The sequence below is a fragment of the Biomphalaria glabrata genome, chromosome 6 (genome assembly GCF_947242115.1).
Source record: "Biomphalaria glabrata chromosome 6, xgBioGlab47.1, whole genome shotgun sequence".
Classification (NCBI taxonomy): domain Eukaryota; kingdom Metazoa; phylum Mollusca; class Gastropoda; family Planorbidae; genus Biomphalaria; species Biomphalaria glabrata.
The window spans coordinates 24,263,201-24,282,325 of record NC_074716.1 but is presented as its reverse complement, the minus strand read 5'-3'; the positions used below and the strand labels follow the sequence as shown (position 1 = coordinate 24,282,325).

General features: G+C 33.0%; 2 protein-coding genes across 7 annotated transcripts in view; one reads left to right on the top strand and one right to left on the bottom strand.

The window, feature by feature from the left end:
• Nucleotides 1-8,618, top strand: part of LOC106060553 (uncharacterized) — a 100,703-nt gene extending 92,085 nt beyond the window's left edge. For all 6 annotated transcript variants that reach the window (XM_056032210.1, XM_056032212.1, XM_056032214.1 and 3 more), the window contains 4 exons: nucleotides 2,564-2,686; nucleotides 3,673-3,882; nucleotides 4,332-4,526; nucleotides 5,006-8,618. In XM_056032210.1, the coding sequence (XP_055888185.1) occupies nucleotides 2,564-2,686; nucleotides 3,673-3,882; nucleotides 4,332-4,526; nucleotides 5,006-5,146 (669 nt within the window). In that variant the 3' untranslated portion in view covers nucleotides 5,147-8,618. The remainder of the gene's footprint in view (nucleotides 1-2,563; nucleotides 2,687-3,672; nucleotides 3,883-4,331; nucleotides 4,527-5,005) is intronic.
• Nucleotides 8,619-9,140: 522 nt separating this feature from the next.
• On the bottom strand, nucleotides 9,141-19,106 carry LOC106060551 (RWD domain-containing protein 1-like). Its single transcript, XM_013218484.2, has 7 exons — nucleotides 18,836-19,106; nucleotides 16,664-16,741; nucleotides 12,064-12,191; nucleotides 11,309-11,452; nucleotides 10,427-10,553; nucleotides 10,268-10,330; nucleotides 9,141-9,419 (listed from the first exon to the last, which is right to left on the bottom strand). Exons 1-7 carry the CDS (start codon nucleotides 18,906-18,908, stop codon nucleotides 9,295-9,297), a joined length of 738 nt encoding a protein of 245 aa, XP_013073938.2. The 5' UTR covers nucleotides 18,909-19,106; the 3' UTR covers nucleotides 9,141-9,294.
• Between the last annotated feature and the right edge of the window lie 19 nt (nucleotides 19,107-19,125).

Genomic DNA, 19,125 nt, shown 5'->3' with positions numbered 1-19,125 from the left:
CTTCAGGCATTGTACCACAGCAATTTAAGCATGCACTTGTCAGGCCCTTATTAAAAAAATCCAGTCTTGACCCGGAATGTCTAAAAAACTATCGCCCAGTATCAAATCTTCCCTTCCTGTCAAAGCTTCTGGAGCGCATCGTGTTAGCGCAAATTCTTTTTCATCTTGAACAGTGCTGTCTCTTGGAAGAATTTCAATCTGCATATAGGAAGTGCCGAAGCACAGAGACAGCAGTGGTCAGAGTACTAAACGACTTACTTCACAATTCCGACAATTCCGACATAGGTCACATCTTTATTCTTTCAATGCTGCGAAATTATGGAATTATTCCCGGTGTCCCGGCGGCCCAGTCCAAGCCTGCAGTCTTTTGTAGACAAAAACCTCTTTTATCCTAATTCCGTAATTCTTCTTTACTTATTCATAGCATTAACTCTTTACATCCAACATTTTAATCCCAGATTTCTCACCTCACTCGTTCATTATGGTCATAAATCACTTGGGAAACGACCGTAAATCTGACCATTGAATTAGTATAGTTCCATGATCTAACCGTGTATCTTAGCTTCCTGCACTAGGCTGGAGTATACCACTAATTAATTTTATCTATCTTTGTTTCCTTGGTGTGCATCTTTGAATCTTTATCCAAAGCAGCTCCATAGTTCTTTTTTTTTCTCTATTAAAACCTAGAAGAAGTAGATGACATGATATCTATAATACGATTTAAATATAAATGTGCAAAATAAATTATACACAATGTTCATCCCTAATGCAGCAGATTAAATGATAATTCGTAGTGCCATAATCTTACGATAAACTATCCAAAGACCCTTCTGGTGTACTTAGCCAATGCAAATGAGGGTAATGTAGGCCATGCACGTTACAGGTCGACACCCTAAAATTGTCGCACAAAAGTAAGCCCTTAAACGGTGTTTCATATGTGCTCCTAATGTATCAATGAACAAAACAATGTATGGCTTGAATCAGGACCGGCTTTACGAATTGCGGGACTCAATTGAATGGATGCTTTCTATGCCCCTTCTTCTAATTTGATTTTTACACTAGCTACAATTACTATTAATTAGATCATGATACCAATATTTGTTACACAACATGCAAAGGATGCAACTCAAACGCAATAGGCGCCAGCGGGTTAATTAAAGTTATGTCAGTCGTACGATATACTAAATATGTTAATCCTTTAAGTTCAACATCTTTGTGCATGTATTCTACTTGACTGACTATTGAAATTAAGTGCATATATTCTACTTAACTGACTATTGAAATTAAGTGCATATATTCTACTTAACTGACTATTGAAATTAGGTGCATATATTCTACTTAACTGACTATTGAAATTAAGTGCATATATTCTACTTAACTGACTATTGAAATTAAGTGCATATATTCTACTTAACTGACTATTGAAATTAAGTGCATATATTCTACTTAACTGACTATTGAAATTAAGTGCATATATTCTAATTGAAGGCCTAGTATACCCGCCATACCCGGGTATATCTGACTTTATTTTCACATAAGTGGACATCTTCAAATCGTTTTATTAAAGGAAATGTTTCTATGTTAATATCAGCTAGTATGTTTTTCTAGTCTTGTATATATGGGGTTCAAAAATGCTTGATTCTGGATCCTATCCAAACATTGTGGAATTTGTAATTTAAGAAGCTTGAAATCTGTTGGCGTCAAATAATGTTTTGTCATCTTTTATTTGTTTTTTTAATGTCGTTTTTTTCCCTTCTCAATATAAGGTTAAATATGTTGTTTGCTATAAAGTAATTAGCGATGTCTTATCAACTGACGTAATTAACATTGATAATGAACATACCCATTCATCTACAAATATATGTAAACTATATCCAACCGTCCGTCTATCTATATATCTATCCAACTATCTACCTATTTACTTACCTACCTAATCACTTCTATCTATATATCTATCTATGAAGCTCTTCAAAATTGACACTGGCAACTGGGAAGATGTGGCACTGGACAGATCCACATGGAGAGAGAGCATAAAGGAAGGGTCTCGGATAGCAAATGTCATACACAACAGAAGCAGAAAGAAGGGTGAAAATGCAACGGCGTCTGGTGGTTATATATGCCCAACCTTCAATCGCAGCTGTGTATCAAGGATTGGCCTCTTTAGTCACACAAGAAGTTGCAAAGGGAAAAGATCGTCTCTCGAGACGTAAAATGCCACAACTATGTATCTATCTATCTACCAACCTACCTATCTATATGAATGAGTGTGTTAAAGTGCAGATGTTGGCATTTTCGTATCTCTAAATGTTTCTTATCTTACAGGTCGCACATGTCATTACATCCAACTGCGAAGGCAGACGATATTCTAAGCCTAGATTGTTTTTTTACATCTTGTCTTAATGGCAGGCCTTTACAAAAGCTCAATTCTGATTCTACCTGCACATATTGCATATTACTGTGTGCTGCTGTCTGCACACCTTTGTAATTGTATATATGACACATCTGCTTTACACTTTTGTAGCTATCCGTCACATACTAACTTAATTATCTCCCTTGTCTTCAGCTGGAAACGCTGTCCAAACTTCTGGCACACAGGCGTATACCGGGAGAGAACTCTGCCGCTAACAGACACGAGAACATTCATTTGTTATCTAGCTTCACCCTGGACGACTTGACGGCTGAACAAGTAGGTCTCCTGCACTGTAGCAAACACGATTGGAATTTTCTCCCTTGAAACCGTAAACCATTTACCTGCAAATACAAACAAATTCTTGCTCAAATAGTGTTTTGTTTTCCTAAGGTAGACTCAAAGAAAACAATAGTTTTAATCATGACCTAGAAGCGTTAACTCTTTTGATACTGTGCCTGTTATTGTTATTAATAAAGAGCAATTAGGTGCAAATTAAATGAACAGATTAATTAAATAAGTCCAATCAGCATTGCCATTTGTCTCAACCTATAAAGGTATGCAAACCAATTATGCTTTCAAAGAAATATTCAAACGTGTGGTAAATAGTTTAAGGTGTAAGTCCCCTGTGAAGCCAACAGATAGTACATCCTTATAAGAACCAGTCCCTTGTTCTGGTCAAAGAAGGGAAGAACCTGGTCAGCCATGAAATTTCTGTGCCTGGGTTTAAAATGATTAAGTCGGTCCACACGTTAGTGTAGGTGGTGTAGCATATCTTTTGCCTGCTGTGGTCAACTTAAAAAATTGGTATTGTGGTCAACCTATATTATTGGTATTGTGGCCAAGCACTAAAGTTATTTTGGTGGAGTTCTAATATTGATATTGTAGTTATCTTTCAATATAAGTATTGTGGCCAACTTATAATATTGGCATTGTGGTCAAAACATGTACTTTTCTTTACTACTACCTTGTAAGCTTACTCAGGTGTATGATCGTGGTTTAATTTAATGCTTCACCTTATCAAGTCTGTTCATTTGCCACAGTACTTTCTTCCTCCTTTGTGCAGGTCCCAGGTGGGCTTGTGTAGTCATGTGAACCACTGCACTCATCCTTAATCTTCAGAATCAAAGATATTGCAATTGGTCTTCACCATTACTCCTTGTTTAGCTTGCACTTTTCTCAGAGTATAAACATGACCATTGAATTGCAATTATTGATGCTAAAGTATACAGACATTTCTATGTGTCTATTTTTAATAACCTCAGATTCAGCTAGAAATGTCACTGGTGCAACAAGAGCTACATGAGATGAAGCTGCAACTTGAGGCAGGCTCCAGTCACCACATTAGTCGCAATGATACAGAACTGATGACTCGGATTGAGGCTCTGAAGGAAAGATCTAGGGAACTAATGATGCATTTAAGGAAGAAAAAATCTGAAGAACCTGATGGAGGACTATGCTTAACAACAGAAGAGGTAATCATAAGAAAAACATAAATAAACTTTATAAACAATTTTTTTCAAATTATTACAAAAGTATTCATGATGAAAAAGTCAGATGAGAATGGCATTTAAATTTCCTTTCATTTATCAAGCACCCTAATAAAACTGAATTAGAATTATCCTCATGCCATATAAGAAAATTTTAAGTCTGACCATGGTCTGACCAAAATGTAATCTCCAGCATTGCTCTAGTGACTTTCAACTAAACTATTTCACCCTTTTTCTTTAACCATCAAAAATATTCAATCAATCTGCTCTGCTTTTAAACATATTTTATTCTTAGCAAAACAAACATTTTCAGACCAAGTTTGATACAATATAGAATGATGCTCTCACAACTGTCTCATCAGATTTATTATCTAAGGCAATCTTTAGACAACACATTATTATTTTAACTGCATTTAAAATTATTTCTTATGTAGGATGATTTAGAATCTGAAACAGGTGGACCTGATAAACATCAAAAACCTTTCAGAAGACGAACACAGTCAATGTCCAGCAAAATGTCCACCACATCAGTGTCTTCTACTCATAGGCCATTGTCCACAGCATCCACATCAAACCTTCCCTCTCCAGTGCACTCTACTTTACCATCATGGCCAGAAGGAGATCTGATGGTAAAAAAAGCTGTTTTTTTATTTTATTTTATTTCAACAACCTTTTTTTCAAAATATTTTTTTTATATTTAAGGATTTAAAAAACAACAGAATTTTGTCAATAATCTTACAGTAAAATTTAAGATCATATATAGAAACCAGCCCATGCTGTAGCTAATAGTTTTCTTTGACTGAGTGTTAGCAGAAAATTTTTTTAATTATACAAGGCCAGATACAGTATTAACAACTTACTTACTAAGACTTAGATCCTCCCGCACCATTCGGCGCATTGGGCTGCAAGCTGTCTCCACAAAGATCTGTCACTGGCAATGTCTGAAGCCTCTTAAAATCCCATCTGGTGTTCACCTTACGAGAATAAATATGAGAGATAAATACATACATATAATTAATTAATATCAAAATAAATTAACTATCTAATTTCATTTATTCTCCTTTTAATCTAAGATTGGAATAAACAAATATTCTTTTTCTGACAACAGGATGATATTGAGGTAGGACTGAGAAGTAAACACATGTATGTACAAGCACAAAGAGCCGCTGGCAAAATAGGGAAGGATCTGAGCAGTCCAGTGTATAATTATTCAGATATCAAAGGTCGCTACCACAGTGTCATGTCTTGACCAGAACTTCTGTGTATTTAATCACCTTTTCCTTTTTTGTTTTTCATAAACTATTGACTTCAGAACATTCACTTGACAAAAATGTAATTGTTATCATTAGTAATATATTACAAACTATTACTCTTGTAATTATAGCTGCTGTTCTCAAGTTATTAGCAGCTATTTTGATGCACTGACATTAAGAAAGGATTTTTAAATAACACATTTAGAATAAGTATTTCAGAGAAATCCTGTTCAAAGAAATTCGTGAGACACTTCTACTTGAACTTTTTTGTTTGTTCTCAAAATCTAATTCATGTTCTGATCTACAAGAGAACTCAATCTGAATTAAGCCAAAGTATGAAAAGTTAATCAAATTGACATGATTGTAAAATCTATTTATATATGGGAAAATCCTAAGACTTGTTTCTGTTTGTTACAAGGTGTTAAGGAATCACAAGTAGTACATTTAGCTGACAAAAATGTGAAAAATAGTTTTTAAAACTTCCTCATTTTGTATTTTTTTTAAAACTGGAACAGATTGATGCTATTGTATCAACAGATAGATGCAATGTTTGTTGTATGAATGAATGATTACTAGTTATTATGTTTGTCAACTGTTAATCCCATAGTTTATTCTAACTTATTTTCTAGAGCTGTCATAGGCTGTGAACTGTAGATAGTGTATACATTTGGAAAACAAATTATCTGTACATATTGTGTGATCACATTTGATTTTTAACCTTTGCATTATTCTCTTAAAACCCTTTTGATAAAGCTGCATATATAATTTAAAGATGTTTTTGTCATGATGGTCTGAAGAATCAATCCTGAAGTCACAAAAAAAATGATTTTGAGATATTTCCTTAGAGTGTTGTCAAATTCCTTTTAATTAGTTAAAAAGAAAAACTAAATTGGCTTCAGTATTGATCCCTGAGGACATCATAACACTGGACTGAAAACGCTAATCTGTATTTGTATGTTGCTCTACAGTTGTGGTGTATATTTATTTCCTACCCTTTAGGTAACTTGTAAATAACTAGATCTAAATGCTTTTAAAACATATTTACCTCATGTCGGTAGTGTAAAATAGATTCTATTTATTAGAAAATGGTGTAACATTTTCAACTTAACATTTCACCTACAAATATTTTGCTGCTGAATATATTTCCAATGATCTTGCCCTTCTGTTGTTTCAGAAAATTTCTTAAGAATGTCTCAAGAATATAATTCTTGAAGTTAATCATACATATTATGTTTTTTTTATATTAAAAATCATACCTCATTATACTGAACTTCTATTCAACATGCAATTTTTCAAGTGCATCTCTTTTCAATCTTAAATTAATGCCATATACGAACTTTGTGAAATGTTCAATGTAAGATTCTCTAGTAGGAATTTAGCTGTTAATGATCTAGTCATTTCCTTATTCCCACAGCAAAGACTTTGAGAGAAGAAGCTAGGCCTTAAACTGGCTTAATACGAACCACTGGGAATTAAATATATCACATATTGTGTAAAAATAAATCTCAAAAAGTTGATTAAATGAGGTTCTATTGTGTATAAATCTTGAGATATCTCTTACTTGATATGTATCTCCCAGAAATAGATATCACACATCTTTTCATTTGAACGAGTTTTATGTGATTCAAACTGCAACACTCTCTATGTTCATCCACACTGGCCTATTTTGTTACAATGTTGTCTGTTATAGAATAATTGCTTCAATTATTCAGATGTTTGCCAAAAGTGACTAATTTCTTTTTTTGCAGAATCTTAAATTAAAAAGAAAAATTAAAACCTAGTCAAATACAGCCTTTTGATCTGGAATGGTTTAGTTACATTACATGCCTTTGATATGAGATATTGAATTGTGGTGAAAACAATTTTTTTTACGTAAAAGAATAGAGTAACTTACTTGCTACAAATACCTTACATATATATTTTTTTTATTGACTGCTGAATAGTATGTGATAGTCATATTCTTTCTTTAATGTTTCTTTCTGAAGTACTCGAAATAGGCTAAAAATGTGTAAGATGGAGATGTAGAGAACACTTGTCTCTTTGGTTCCTAAAACATTTTTTATTCTTAGCCTATGGAATGCTGTACAAATATTTGGAGGGGGGGGGGTCTCATTTCCTCATTTTAAAACTTTTGATATTTTTTTTAATCTTTAATATGATTTAAAAAAAAAAGAAACTCAGTAGAGCTGATAGTATTTGAAACTAATGTGTGCAAGTGTGTTCCTCTCTTTGTTATAAAGGAAATCCTTTCATGTAGAAGATTGTTACATTTTACAGCTGTGTCTCTATATCAGTTGATGAACAGATTTATATTGCCTTTTAAAACTGAATATAACTAATAAAATCTACTGGTTTATTCATTGAATATTATGAAGTGTAAATAGAATTGACCAATAATTGGATATTGATACAACAAATTTAGTCTAATCTTTTCTAAGAAGGTGCATGGTGAGCTCTATTCCATCATTCAACGGAATTTCATCACTAACAAGAATTTACTGTCAATCATCAATCTGATATTTACAAGTCAAATAGAATTTCATGGCAAATGTAGCTTCAGTTTGCAATAAACACAAGAAACTGAACAATGATTCAAGGCTTGCACATTTAATTAAAGATGAAACCCATTTATTAAAGCTCTGCCAGGATCTGAACATTTTGATGTAACTTATTGACCATAGCATGGACTGACAGTAATAGATTATTACCAAAAACTTGAGTGTTGGAAGTGCATTGAGATTAAGTTTGTTTTATACAGTCTAAACATTATTTAAAGCACATTTGTTCAAAAATAGAATAATCCCACCACTGATTTCGGCACTGAGCCACTTCTATTGGAAAACAACACAGCTCTGTTTTCTGTGACTTAGAAAGTCACCAATCTTTTCATTCCAGACTAGCCTTGTGATTGGGATAACAAGAAAAACTTGTGAGTAATGAAATAGAAATGATCAGATTTCTGAAAAAGCCATAGTTAGGATCTCTCAGAAGTTGGAATATTTTAGTTTTAAAATAAAAAAAACAACTAAGAGCAGAGCCAATGGTAGCAAACTTGTATTCTGGATTAGAAGGAAAAAAAAATCGTTTTTACTTTCCTTCTATGTCATGAACTTTAAATCTATCTCTTGTTGTGATGGCAACAGGTCAGAACTGTGTGAACCTCAATTAAACAATAAGGACTCATTTTAAATGGGTTCATAAGATTGTACAATGTTTTTTTGACAACAAAAACATGTAATAAAGAATCTTGTATCAATAAAGGCTTAATGTGAAGAAGGTAATTGAGTTTTTGAACAATTCTAAAGTGAGTTATCATTGGTTTCATTGACTGTGGGAATGGCTATAAATAGCTTCCCTATTTTATGTTTCAATTAACTATTTGTTACATAGTTTTAGGACTGCCTGAGTGGATGCTATACAATTTACATTGTTAGAATAATTAAAACCAATGTGCTTATAAAAAATTCACCAATGTGTTGGTGTTTTTTCTATTTGATGAAATGGCATAAAAGAACTTGTTCTGTGTGAGACAGTTCCATTGTTTAGGTGTAGCGATGTTAGAAGAGATTGGTGTGTGCACATTTTATTCTCTTTGTGCTGCATATTTCTTGTAGGAAAAGTGCCTATCAAAATTACTGGAATACATGGTCAACATAGTTGATAAATGGTGGTATAATTATATTGTAACCCTAATCTAAATGAAATTAACTTGAAAGGTTGGGAAAGTTGGGGGGGGGGGGGGGGGTAAATTCTCCAAAAAAAAAATCAGGACCTAAAAAAGAAAGTAAAGACCTGAATGAAGTAATCTTGCATGATTATAAAGTTGGTTCATAATTACACATCAATGTAACCTTAAACTCTCCAGTACGGTAAATTCAGCACTTGAACTTTTCTTAAGTTATAAGCCTATGATAATGAATAGAAATATTACCAAAATAATATTATACTTTCAACAAAACAATTTTCACATTAAAAGAAATTAAATGACAATTTTTTTTCCTTTCTATTTTTTTTTATTGCAGGCACATATTTGAACAATATTTTCATTTTGGACACAAATGCAAGACAAGTCATGTAATAGGATAAAGAATTGGCAATGTAAAATTCAGTTAATACATAAAACATCTAAATGCGTACTCTAATGTCAGTCATCTTCATCTCCAGGCTGGTAATCTGGGTCGTCATCATCATCATCATCATCATCATCTTCTAAGTCTAGGTCGCCCATGTTATCAAATAAAGATTCATCCACCTCCAGTGTGTCTCCCTCTGGGAAAAAATAAACTTTAAGCTATACAATTATCATTGGCAAAATTAAGCAATAAAATAATTTTATGATTCAAAGTCAAATCAGGTAAAGAAGATAAAAATATTGTAAGTAATTTGAGAACATGATAGTAACAGAAATATGTCGTGATCAAACATTATATTGTTATTTAGCAACGATTCATTTGTATTGGTTAGTTGATGTACATCAAAATCATATTTGAAACTCGACACCTTACTTGAATAAATAATCCAATCATCTTTGATAACCTCTTCACTAAATTGCTTAAACATATAAACCAATCAGCTTTGATAATCTCTACACTAAATTGCTTGAACAAATAACCCAAACTGTTCAACTGATTTTTTTTTTTGAATTTCAATTAGATAGCTTACTACTAGAGAATAAAACCTTTCTGTATCACCCTGGTATCCATTATAAGGTGAAAATCTATAAACTGATGTCAGCTTTTTCACAAATGGAATACTTAAATGTAGGAAAATTAAGACCATAAATTAGAAGAAATAAAAAACTGCATAAAAAAGCAGTAATTGCCATGAAGAATTTTTTAATAAATTGAACAAAAATAAGTCATGTATTCTGAAAGATTAATTTATATTTGACCCGTGAATTCTTAACCCACTAAATCTGATTTCAGATTTCAAAAGGTCTCATTATGCCCTAGGCAAAGAGAGTTGTGTCCCTATGCAGCCTAATGTATCCTAATGCATTAGGACTAAAACGTAATCAACACATCCGACTACGGTTGGAGCTAATGGATTATATGAACCACATTTGGCTTTGAACTCTCATTATCAAAGGGAAAAAAATTATTAATAAAAGAAATTACCTGCTTGCAAAAATTTTACATCAGAATCATACAATGACTGATCTGCCATAAATTGTTCTTTACCTAGAGATTCAACAAAAAAAAAATAAAAAGAATATTAATTACAATCAAATAAAAAAATGTATTGTACATAGTATGAACTTCTTTGAAATTTTTTACCTGTAGGTTTTTTAGCTGATCCATCAGAGAAACCTTTTAATCTTCGCATTTCTGCCTTTTCAGCATCAAACTTTAATTTCCATGCCATAAATGATTCAACAGTGACTCTGGTTCCTTCAAAGCGTTTCTTTAAAAAAAAAATTAAAAAAAAATTATAATTTAAATCATTAAAATAAAACTGTTTGACTATAACAATTTTAAAATTAAAAAGTAATATCAATGATTTGCTCATTGTTTCCCAATGAGGTCTACTGAGGTACATGAGAACATGCAAGTTTCACCTGCCCTAATAGCAAGGTGTCTTTTTTTTCTTCTACTTCCACACCATTTTTTTTTTACATCTCGTTAAGTACATGAAAAAAAATACAGTCTAACACCAATAGTAAAATACCTGAAATTGAAGACACACCAGGACAACAGGACAAACTTTTTTTTTATGTTTAGTAAAAAAACACTAAACAAGAGCTTACAAATAAAATAAAAAATTATATTGTTAAATATATATATATATATATATAATTAATACTCTGATTAGAGTCCAAGGCATTTGCAATGTGCCATTCAATGATGGAATACTCAGATAAGAATCCAAGGCATTTGTTTTTTCTATATATGCAATGTGCCATTCCAAGATGGAATACTCTGATAAGAGTCCAAGGCATTTATTTGTTCTATATGCAATGTGCCATTCCAAGATAAATGAATTGAATTTCCAAACAAGAAAAGCAAGTAAGATTCAAAGATGTTAAGAGTTTAAATCTCAAAAGCATTAAATAAATTACTGGATAAAACATAGGAATAGGAGTAGAGTTTATGGTGGAATGTCAATAAATAAGGTAAACTAAGATCTGAAGACATATCATTACAATCAGAGTCACATACCCTCTCAGCCTCTTCATCTGCCTTTTTCTTGCGCTCAATGGCTTCTTCCTGATCTTTTGCTGCCTGCTCCATCATATCTGTCAGCCTCTCTTGTACCGATGAAATAATTGTAAATATCATAGCCATTCCCAGGTTTTCTTCTGCCTGTTATTTTAGGATAAAATTTAAATTTTTTTTTGACGTTTTTGTAAAGAGCATCAAATTTTCCAAGCTTAAAAGAAACCCAGTTTACTTTAACATATCAACATATACTTATGTTGCATGTTTTTATTAAAACCTTTTCAATATCTACTAAGAAAGACCATGAAAAGAAAAAAAAAAAAGAAAATTGACAGAAAAGTGCTTCAAAGAATTTATAACTCATTGTCATAAATTAATTAGAAAATCTTGTTTTTAGAGAGTAGCATTATGATTGTCCAAAAGTTGATGGGAATTTATAAATATCTCCTGACCATGGTTAAACATTGCAAACTAAGATAGTAAAACCATGTCAAGGAACAGTGACACATGAGATAAAAAGAACATTAAAATAAAGCTGGGGATATATCAGGTAATAAAAAGGACTGAATCGAAGTAAGATTCACATCTGGCCAAATCCACAATCAACTAACAGAAAAGTTGTCTCAAGTTAAATTGTGTTTGACAGTTTAAAACTTGTTATGACATTTACTAATTTTACAGTTAGCTAGGCCATATGCCAAAGTAAACAAAATTCGAATGAACTGTAATGAACATAAAATCAAGCTGTACAAAACCTGAGATGTCATAAATTCCATTAAAGATTCTTGTTGAGCATCATCCATATTCTCGGTTGACTCTATAAGCATATCAGGTGCAGAGTCTGGATAGTCATGTGTATAGGTGAACTGTATTACCGCAGACACTGGAAATTAAACAAGTTTTAGAGTGTAGCCAAATGAATGAAGTTAAATACATTAAAAAAAAATAAAAAGCAAGTTCAATGAATTTCATAGCAAAAATTTAATTAGTTTGATTGTCCTGAAACGACAGGACTAACCCAAATAAGTTGTCTTTTTCAAGAGCCATTCTAGTATGAGAATGTATTGCTTGAATTATCCTAGAAAGTCCATGGCTTAAAATAATGTGTATCGATGAAAACTAGTGTGGAGTTTTTGATCTTCCATCGAGCGCCTCCCCAGGTGGCGGATAGGGGAATGCCCTCCAGATATGGTGGGTACCGGGGAAATAAAATACCCGGGGTGGACCAAAATCAAACCTGCTGTGGAGGGATCCACAAAGGCTAGGGCACCTTACCCGAAAATAAAGGCAGCTATCCAGAGAGCTGAAAGGGGCAGCCCCCCAGATGGTTATGCACAGGGCTAACAACTCTGTCATATAAAAAATACTGTTACGAAAGCTAATACACACAAGAAAACCCGGACAGATCTCAATGGAAAACGACCTAGGCCTGGAAAAGGACATGATTTTTGTTTTGCGACATGGAACGTGCTAAGCCTTTATAGAGCAGGTGCGCTAGCCCAACTTACTGAAGTGTTAAAGAAATATAGGATACCCCTTTTAGCCCTACAGGAAATCAGGTGGAAAGACTCGGACATTCTCAGAACCAAGGAGTATACTATATTTTATAGTGGTGGAAGCACTAACAACTTAGGTACAGGTTTTGCTGTTAAAAAGGAAATGGTAGGTAATGTCATTGGATTTAAACCTGTAAGTGATAGACTCTGCTCACTACGTTTGAAAGGAAAATTCTTCAACATATCATTTATCAATGTTCATGCCCCTACTGAAGATGCAGATGATAACACAAAAGAAGCCTTCTATGATGGACTGGAAAGAATTTATGATGAAGCGCCAAAGCATGACATCAAAATAGTCCTAGGAGATTTCAATGCAAAAATTGGAAAGGAACCAGCATTCAGACCAATAATTGGCAAAGAAAGTTTACATGAAGAGACCAACAATAATGGCATAAGATTAGTGGATTTTGCATCAGGAAAAGGAATGTCTATCAGCAGCACAAAATTCCAACATAAGAATATTCACAAGGTAACCTGGATCTCACCTGATGGCAACACCCAGAATCAAATAGATCATATACTCATAGATAAGAGACATGGATCAGACATACTAGATGTAAGAAGTTTCAGAGGAGCTAATGCTGACTCAGACCACCTACTAGTAAAAGCTAAATTTAGACAAAGAATAAGTACCATACACAATTACCAAAGAAAGAGAGCACAGCAATATGATAGTCAAAAACTCACAAAGGATCCACTTGTTGCAGAAACTTATAGAATGGCACTCCAAACACAACTGACAACATTAGAAAAGGACTGCGAAAATAACATAAATGAGCATTGGGAAATAATAAAGCATGCTATCAAAAGAACAGCAGAAGAGGTAGTTGGATTTAAACAAAAGAACGAGAAAATAGGGTGGTATGATGATGAATGCAGACAAACTATAGAAGAGAAGAACAATGCCCGAATGATAATGCTACAGAGAGAAACCAGGAACACTAGACAGCAATACAATGAAGCAAGAAGAAGGGCCACAAAAGTTGTAAGAAAGAAAAAACGGGAATTGGAAAAGTCCAAGATCACTAAAATTGAGGAACTAGCAAAGGAGGGAGACATGAGAGGAATGTATATGAAAATTAAAGATGAAAAGAATGGATTTCAAGCTAGATCACACATGTGTGAGAACAAAGATGGTCAGCTTATTACAGAAAACAGCAGGGTCATTGAGAGATGGGCTGAATACTTTGAGGAGATCCTAAATACCACTGAAGATGGAGACAATGGAGAATATGAACTGCCGCATGGGGGACCAGATCCCTTAGTGAACCCTCCAACACTCATTGAAACATCAGAAATAATTAGGACCATGAAGAATCACAAAGCACCAGGAGAGGACCAAATCACAGCAGAACTAATTAAATATGGAGGGAAAGACTTACATTCCCAAATACACAGACTAATATCAAGAATTTGGGAAGAAGAAGTAATACCAACAGAATGGGAAACGGCTCTTATAACCCCAATACACAAAAAAGGATCCAAGTTAAAGTGCTGTAATTACAGAGGAATCTCTCTACTAAATGTGACTTATAAGATACTGTCTAGGCTTATAACTAAGAGACTTGGAAAATATTCAGAAGAAATCTTAGGTGACTACCAATGTGGTTTCAGACCCAACAAATCCACAACCGACCACATCTTCACACTAAGATGTATACTAGAAAAATGCCATGAATACAACATACCAATCCACCAACTCTTTATAGACTATAAAATGGCTTATGACAGTATCAGAAGGAAATACCTATATGACACACTACAGGATTTTGGAATACCCAATAAGCTGACAAGACTTATACATATGACATTAAACAACTCAAAAAGCAAAGTCATAATACAAGGAGAACACTCACGGGAATTTAGGATTAAACGAGGATTAAGACAAGGAGACACACTTTCCTGCATGCTTTTCAACTTAACACTGGAGAGAGTTATAAGAAATATACACATAAACACAAGGGGAACTATTACTAACTACTTCAGGAGAGAAAACATGGGTCCACAACCAACAGGGACGATATACAGCCAACCTCTACAATACCTTGCTTATGCCGATGACATTGCCTTATTGGGTAAAGAAATCTCTGACATCGCTAGAGCCTTCATACAACTAGAAGAAGCATCTCGACCAGCAGGACTTGAGGTCAATGACAGTAAAACCAAGTACATCACAATGACAAGAGACAATCAAACAGAGGGACAAAATATCAAAATCAAAGACCACGAATTTGAAAACGTCCAAACTTTCAAATATCTAGGAAGTACTATTAATTTCAAAAATGACCTACTAACAGAAATAAAGGAAAGAATAGCAGCAGGCAACAGGGCATTTTATAGCACCCACCATCTACTTAAGAGCAAAATGATTTCAAGTAAAACCAAGAAAATAATATACAAAACTATAATAAGACCAGCAGCAATGTATGGAAGTGAGACCTGGACACTGACAAAGACATCTGAAAATTTACTTAACACTTGGGAAAGAAAAATCCTTAGGAAAATCTATGGTGCCATACAGGATGAAACAGGGTGGAGGACACGCACTAACCATGAGTTATATCAATTATATGAAGACCCACTAATAGTGAACGAAATAAAAAAGAACAGACTACGTTGGGCAGGTCACCTTGAAAGAATGTCAGACAACAGAGGGGCGAAAATCGTATACAGGCAAAAACCAAAAGGCAGGCGACTCAAAGGCAGACCCCGAATGCGATGGATAGATGACGTGGAAGCAGATCTGAAGCAGCTTGGGGTTAGGGCGTGGAGACGAAAGGCCCAGGAGAGATCTGAATGGAAGGATGTGTTAAAGCAGGCCAGAGCCCTCCATGGGCTGTAGCGCCACTGGGATGGATGGATGATGAAAACTAGACAAACATAAATGGTGCTGTGGTGTTTATTTAAGAGTTGGTTTATTTGTAATTTGTTTTACTGTTATATCACAATACACAAGCAAAAACAAAGATTATATTATGTTAAATTATACACTAAAGTGACATAGTATTAAGATGATTCCATCTATTTAAAATTCAATCCTCAAAATACAATATAAAAGCAAACAATAAAATGAATTTGAAATCACAGTATTAAATGCAAAATAAATTAATTAAATGAATAGATTAGTACCATTGACTGACAATAGTTGAATAAACACAAAAGAATGTTATTATTAGAATAAAGAGGAAATAGGCATTTTATATCACAAAAGAGATACAAGACACAAGAAAGCAAAGTTTTAGACAAACAGACACAAAAACTCTTTTGTTCCCCTGGCAATAAAATCATTTTAATTAAATAGAAACAATCTCATATAAACTTTTCACATGTAAATTATGAATGAGTCTGGTGTGAATGTGCATTTTGTTTTTTATATAGTTATAATGTTTTGTTTGGTGTAATGTACAAATTGTAGAGAACAAATTTCCTTATGGACAATAAAGATTATTATTATTATTAAATATTGTATTAGCACAGATAATATTTTCCTTTTTAAAAAGTCTAATTAGGAGCATGTCATGCTATAATTAGTAAGAAAAATCAATGACATGGTCTGTCATAGTCAACTAGGACTGTGGGATAATGTGTTTGTCTATAAGAAATTCTAGACTTATTACACTTGAGTTAAATTAACAGAAAATAAAACCAAAGTAATGTATAAGTTATAAAACACTGTTAGCTGATTTCTAATGATATATAATTTGGGTACCTAATTCATTAAAGTGATAAATAAACATTTTAAAGCCCTTATAAGTTTCTTAAAGTCTGATTTATGATAAAATAATTATAAACATACTGGCATGATCTGGAAATTTGTCTGGGTCCTGTGATCCAACTTGAAGTTTGAAAGAATAGTATGGTTGCTCTTCAATAACTGGAACAAAAATGTAATTCTAGAGTGATATGGTTACAATCAAACTATTAAAATCATTTTAAAACATTATGTTTTAATTAATACAAAACTAATTTTTAAACACAATGATTATTTCTCTTCTATACAGTTGAATCCTCTGAGTTGTTCATAAATCATAATTTGCTTAGAGTCATAACAGTAGAAAAACCTGAGCTAGATAATATTGTATTTTTTTAAATAAATCAATAGCCAGGTTAAATAAAAAACTTCTAATTGAATTAGGCCTAAATATTATTATATGCTAATGGGATGTGGTGGTTGAGTGGTAAAGCACTTGGCTTTCAAACTGAAGGGGTCTGAAGTTTTTATCTCCTTGAAGACTGGGATTTTTTGAATTTGAGTCCTCCCAACTCTATTGGCTACTTGACACACATAGAGAAAGTAAAGGTATTTAGTTGTTATGCTGGTCACATGACATTTTTGTTAATTGTCAGCCATAGAAAAAAGATAAGCTTTACATCATCTGCTCCAATAGATTGCAAGGTCTGAAAGAGGTGCCTTTACTTTTACATTCATGAAATGTTAATAAGCAAAACTGAATTCTTGTTTATCTGAAGAAACATAGACCATGTAGTGTGTAACAATGCTAGTGAAAAAAGCCAGCAAGTTTTAACTCAGTATTTCTTTTGAAAGATAACAATAGGTTTCTGTGAAAATATCCCCATTTAGAGCAGGGCTTTCTATATTATGTATTATGCTAGTATTTCCAAATGCTTTTTAGATTTAGATCTAGAATTTCGAACTATAAATCTGGAGACTGTGTTTGTCAGTGTCTGACTGACTTCAAAAGATGAAGTATGGTGTGATTACAATTAAAAAAAAAAATTTAATTAGAGAGTAATCATAGCAGATAGATCTGTAACAACTATAAAGCCTTCTATAGATCTTTCTTAAATATTTTATAATCTAGATGTCACCAATCACTTTTGTCACCCCTCTAGTGTAGAGATAAAAAAGCAGCATATTCAACAAAGATATTATATTATATATATATATATATATTCCCTTTGCTTCAATTTTGTAGTCTAGCCATGTAATGTAAGTAAATATTAATAAAAATACTATTAATAATTTCTAATATCATTAATAGATCTATAAGTTCAAAACCCAGTGCAATGGTTTGCATTACCTCCCAGTCCCAGTTAAATTTTTTTGAATTACAAAAAGTTTGCCCTAAAAGGTGAGATGCTATTAATAATTAACAGTGTGAAATTTCTTCTTAGATCAATTCTAGTTGATTTAGATGTAGATCTATCAATTTAAAAATCTAAATATTAAAATTTCTATAGAATCTAGATCTAAATTTATACTATTGTAACTTTTATTATTATATCTCCAGAGCATTAGCCAACAATGTAATTTGGTCTTGGAAGTCACCACAGTGAGTAGAGGAAAATAGAGTACGTACAGAGATAATGAGACACTTCTTTTTTCACCTTTAATCTATTCTCCAAGACAGTGGCTAATCAATTTCAGCATTCTAAACCCTGACAGATGCAGTTTCTACACTAGATGAGCCTGCAAGAACCACTAGTCGAGCACGAGTCAACCAGGAAGAGCCAGAGGCTCTCGCCTAGTTCTATTTAAAATAAAACGAGATAATTTGTATAAATATTTTAAAATATCTAGGTCTAGATCTATAATCTATAATAATAGGCCATTTTCAGAACATCTAAAGCCCAAGTCACTAATTTAACTAATTACTAGATCTAATTAGTAAGTCACTACTACTAGGTCTCTAACTCTAAGTCACTAAAACCAACTAAGAGTAGTAAGAGTAATACTAACACTAAGAGTACAAAGACTAAGACTAAGAAGTTGGAAGAGTTAAGAGCAACACTGGCTGCTGGCAAGAGATGAAGACTCAGTGACAGTCAGAAGAGGCCAAGAGGGTCAGGTGAACTAACTTTACTAACTAGAGGATACCACAACAAGGAGGTAGTGGGCACTGTCCCCCTAGATCTAGACTACATCAGTTGTTTAGTAGATTCTTAATTTTAATACAATAAGATAAAAAAAAAATAACTGAATATAGATCTGGTGAATAAATCGTACTTTCGATTTCATCTGGGTAAATTGATTGCAGAGCTTCAATTTCATTCCTTTGCTCTTCTTTGTAATCCGTCATTTTAGTCACTAAAGTTTGCGATTATTAGTTTCTAATTAAGAAAATAAGAATAAAATGTATTCCTTATGCATTACAAAGTTTATTTAAAAAAATCACTGATTCAATCAAAGAAATATTCTAGATTTCTAATCTAGTATTATAATCCTGATACCAACAACATGTTAAAAGAACCATATTGTTTCCGGCTAGCAGAGATTTTGTTAGAGATCTTATGATT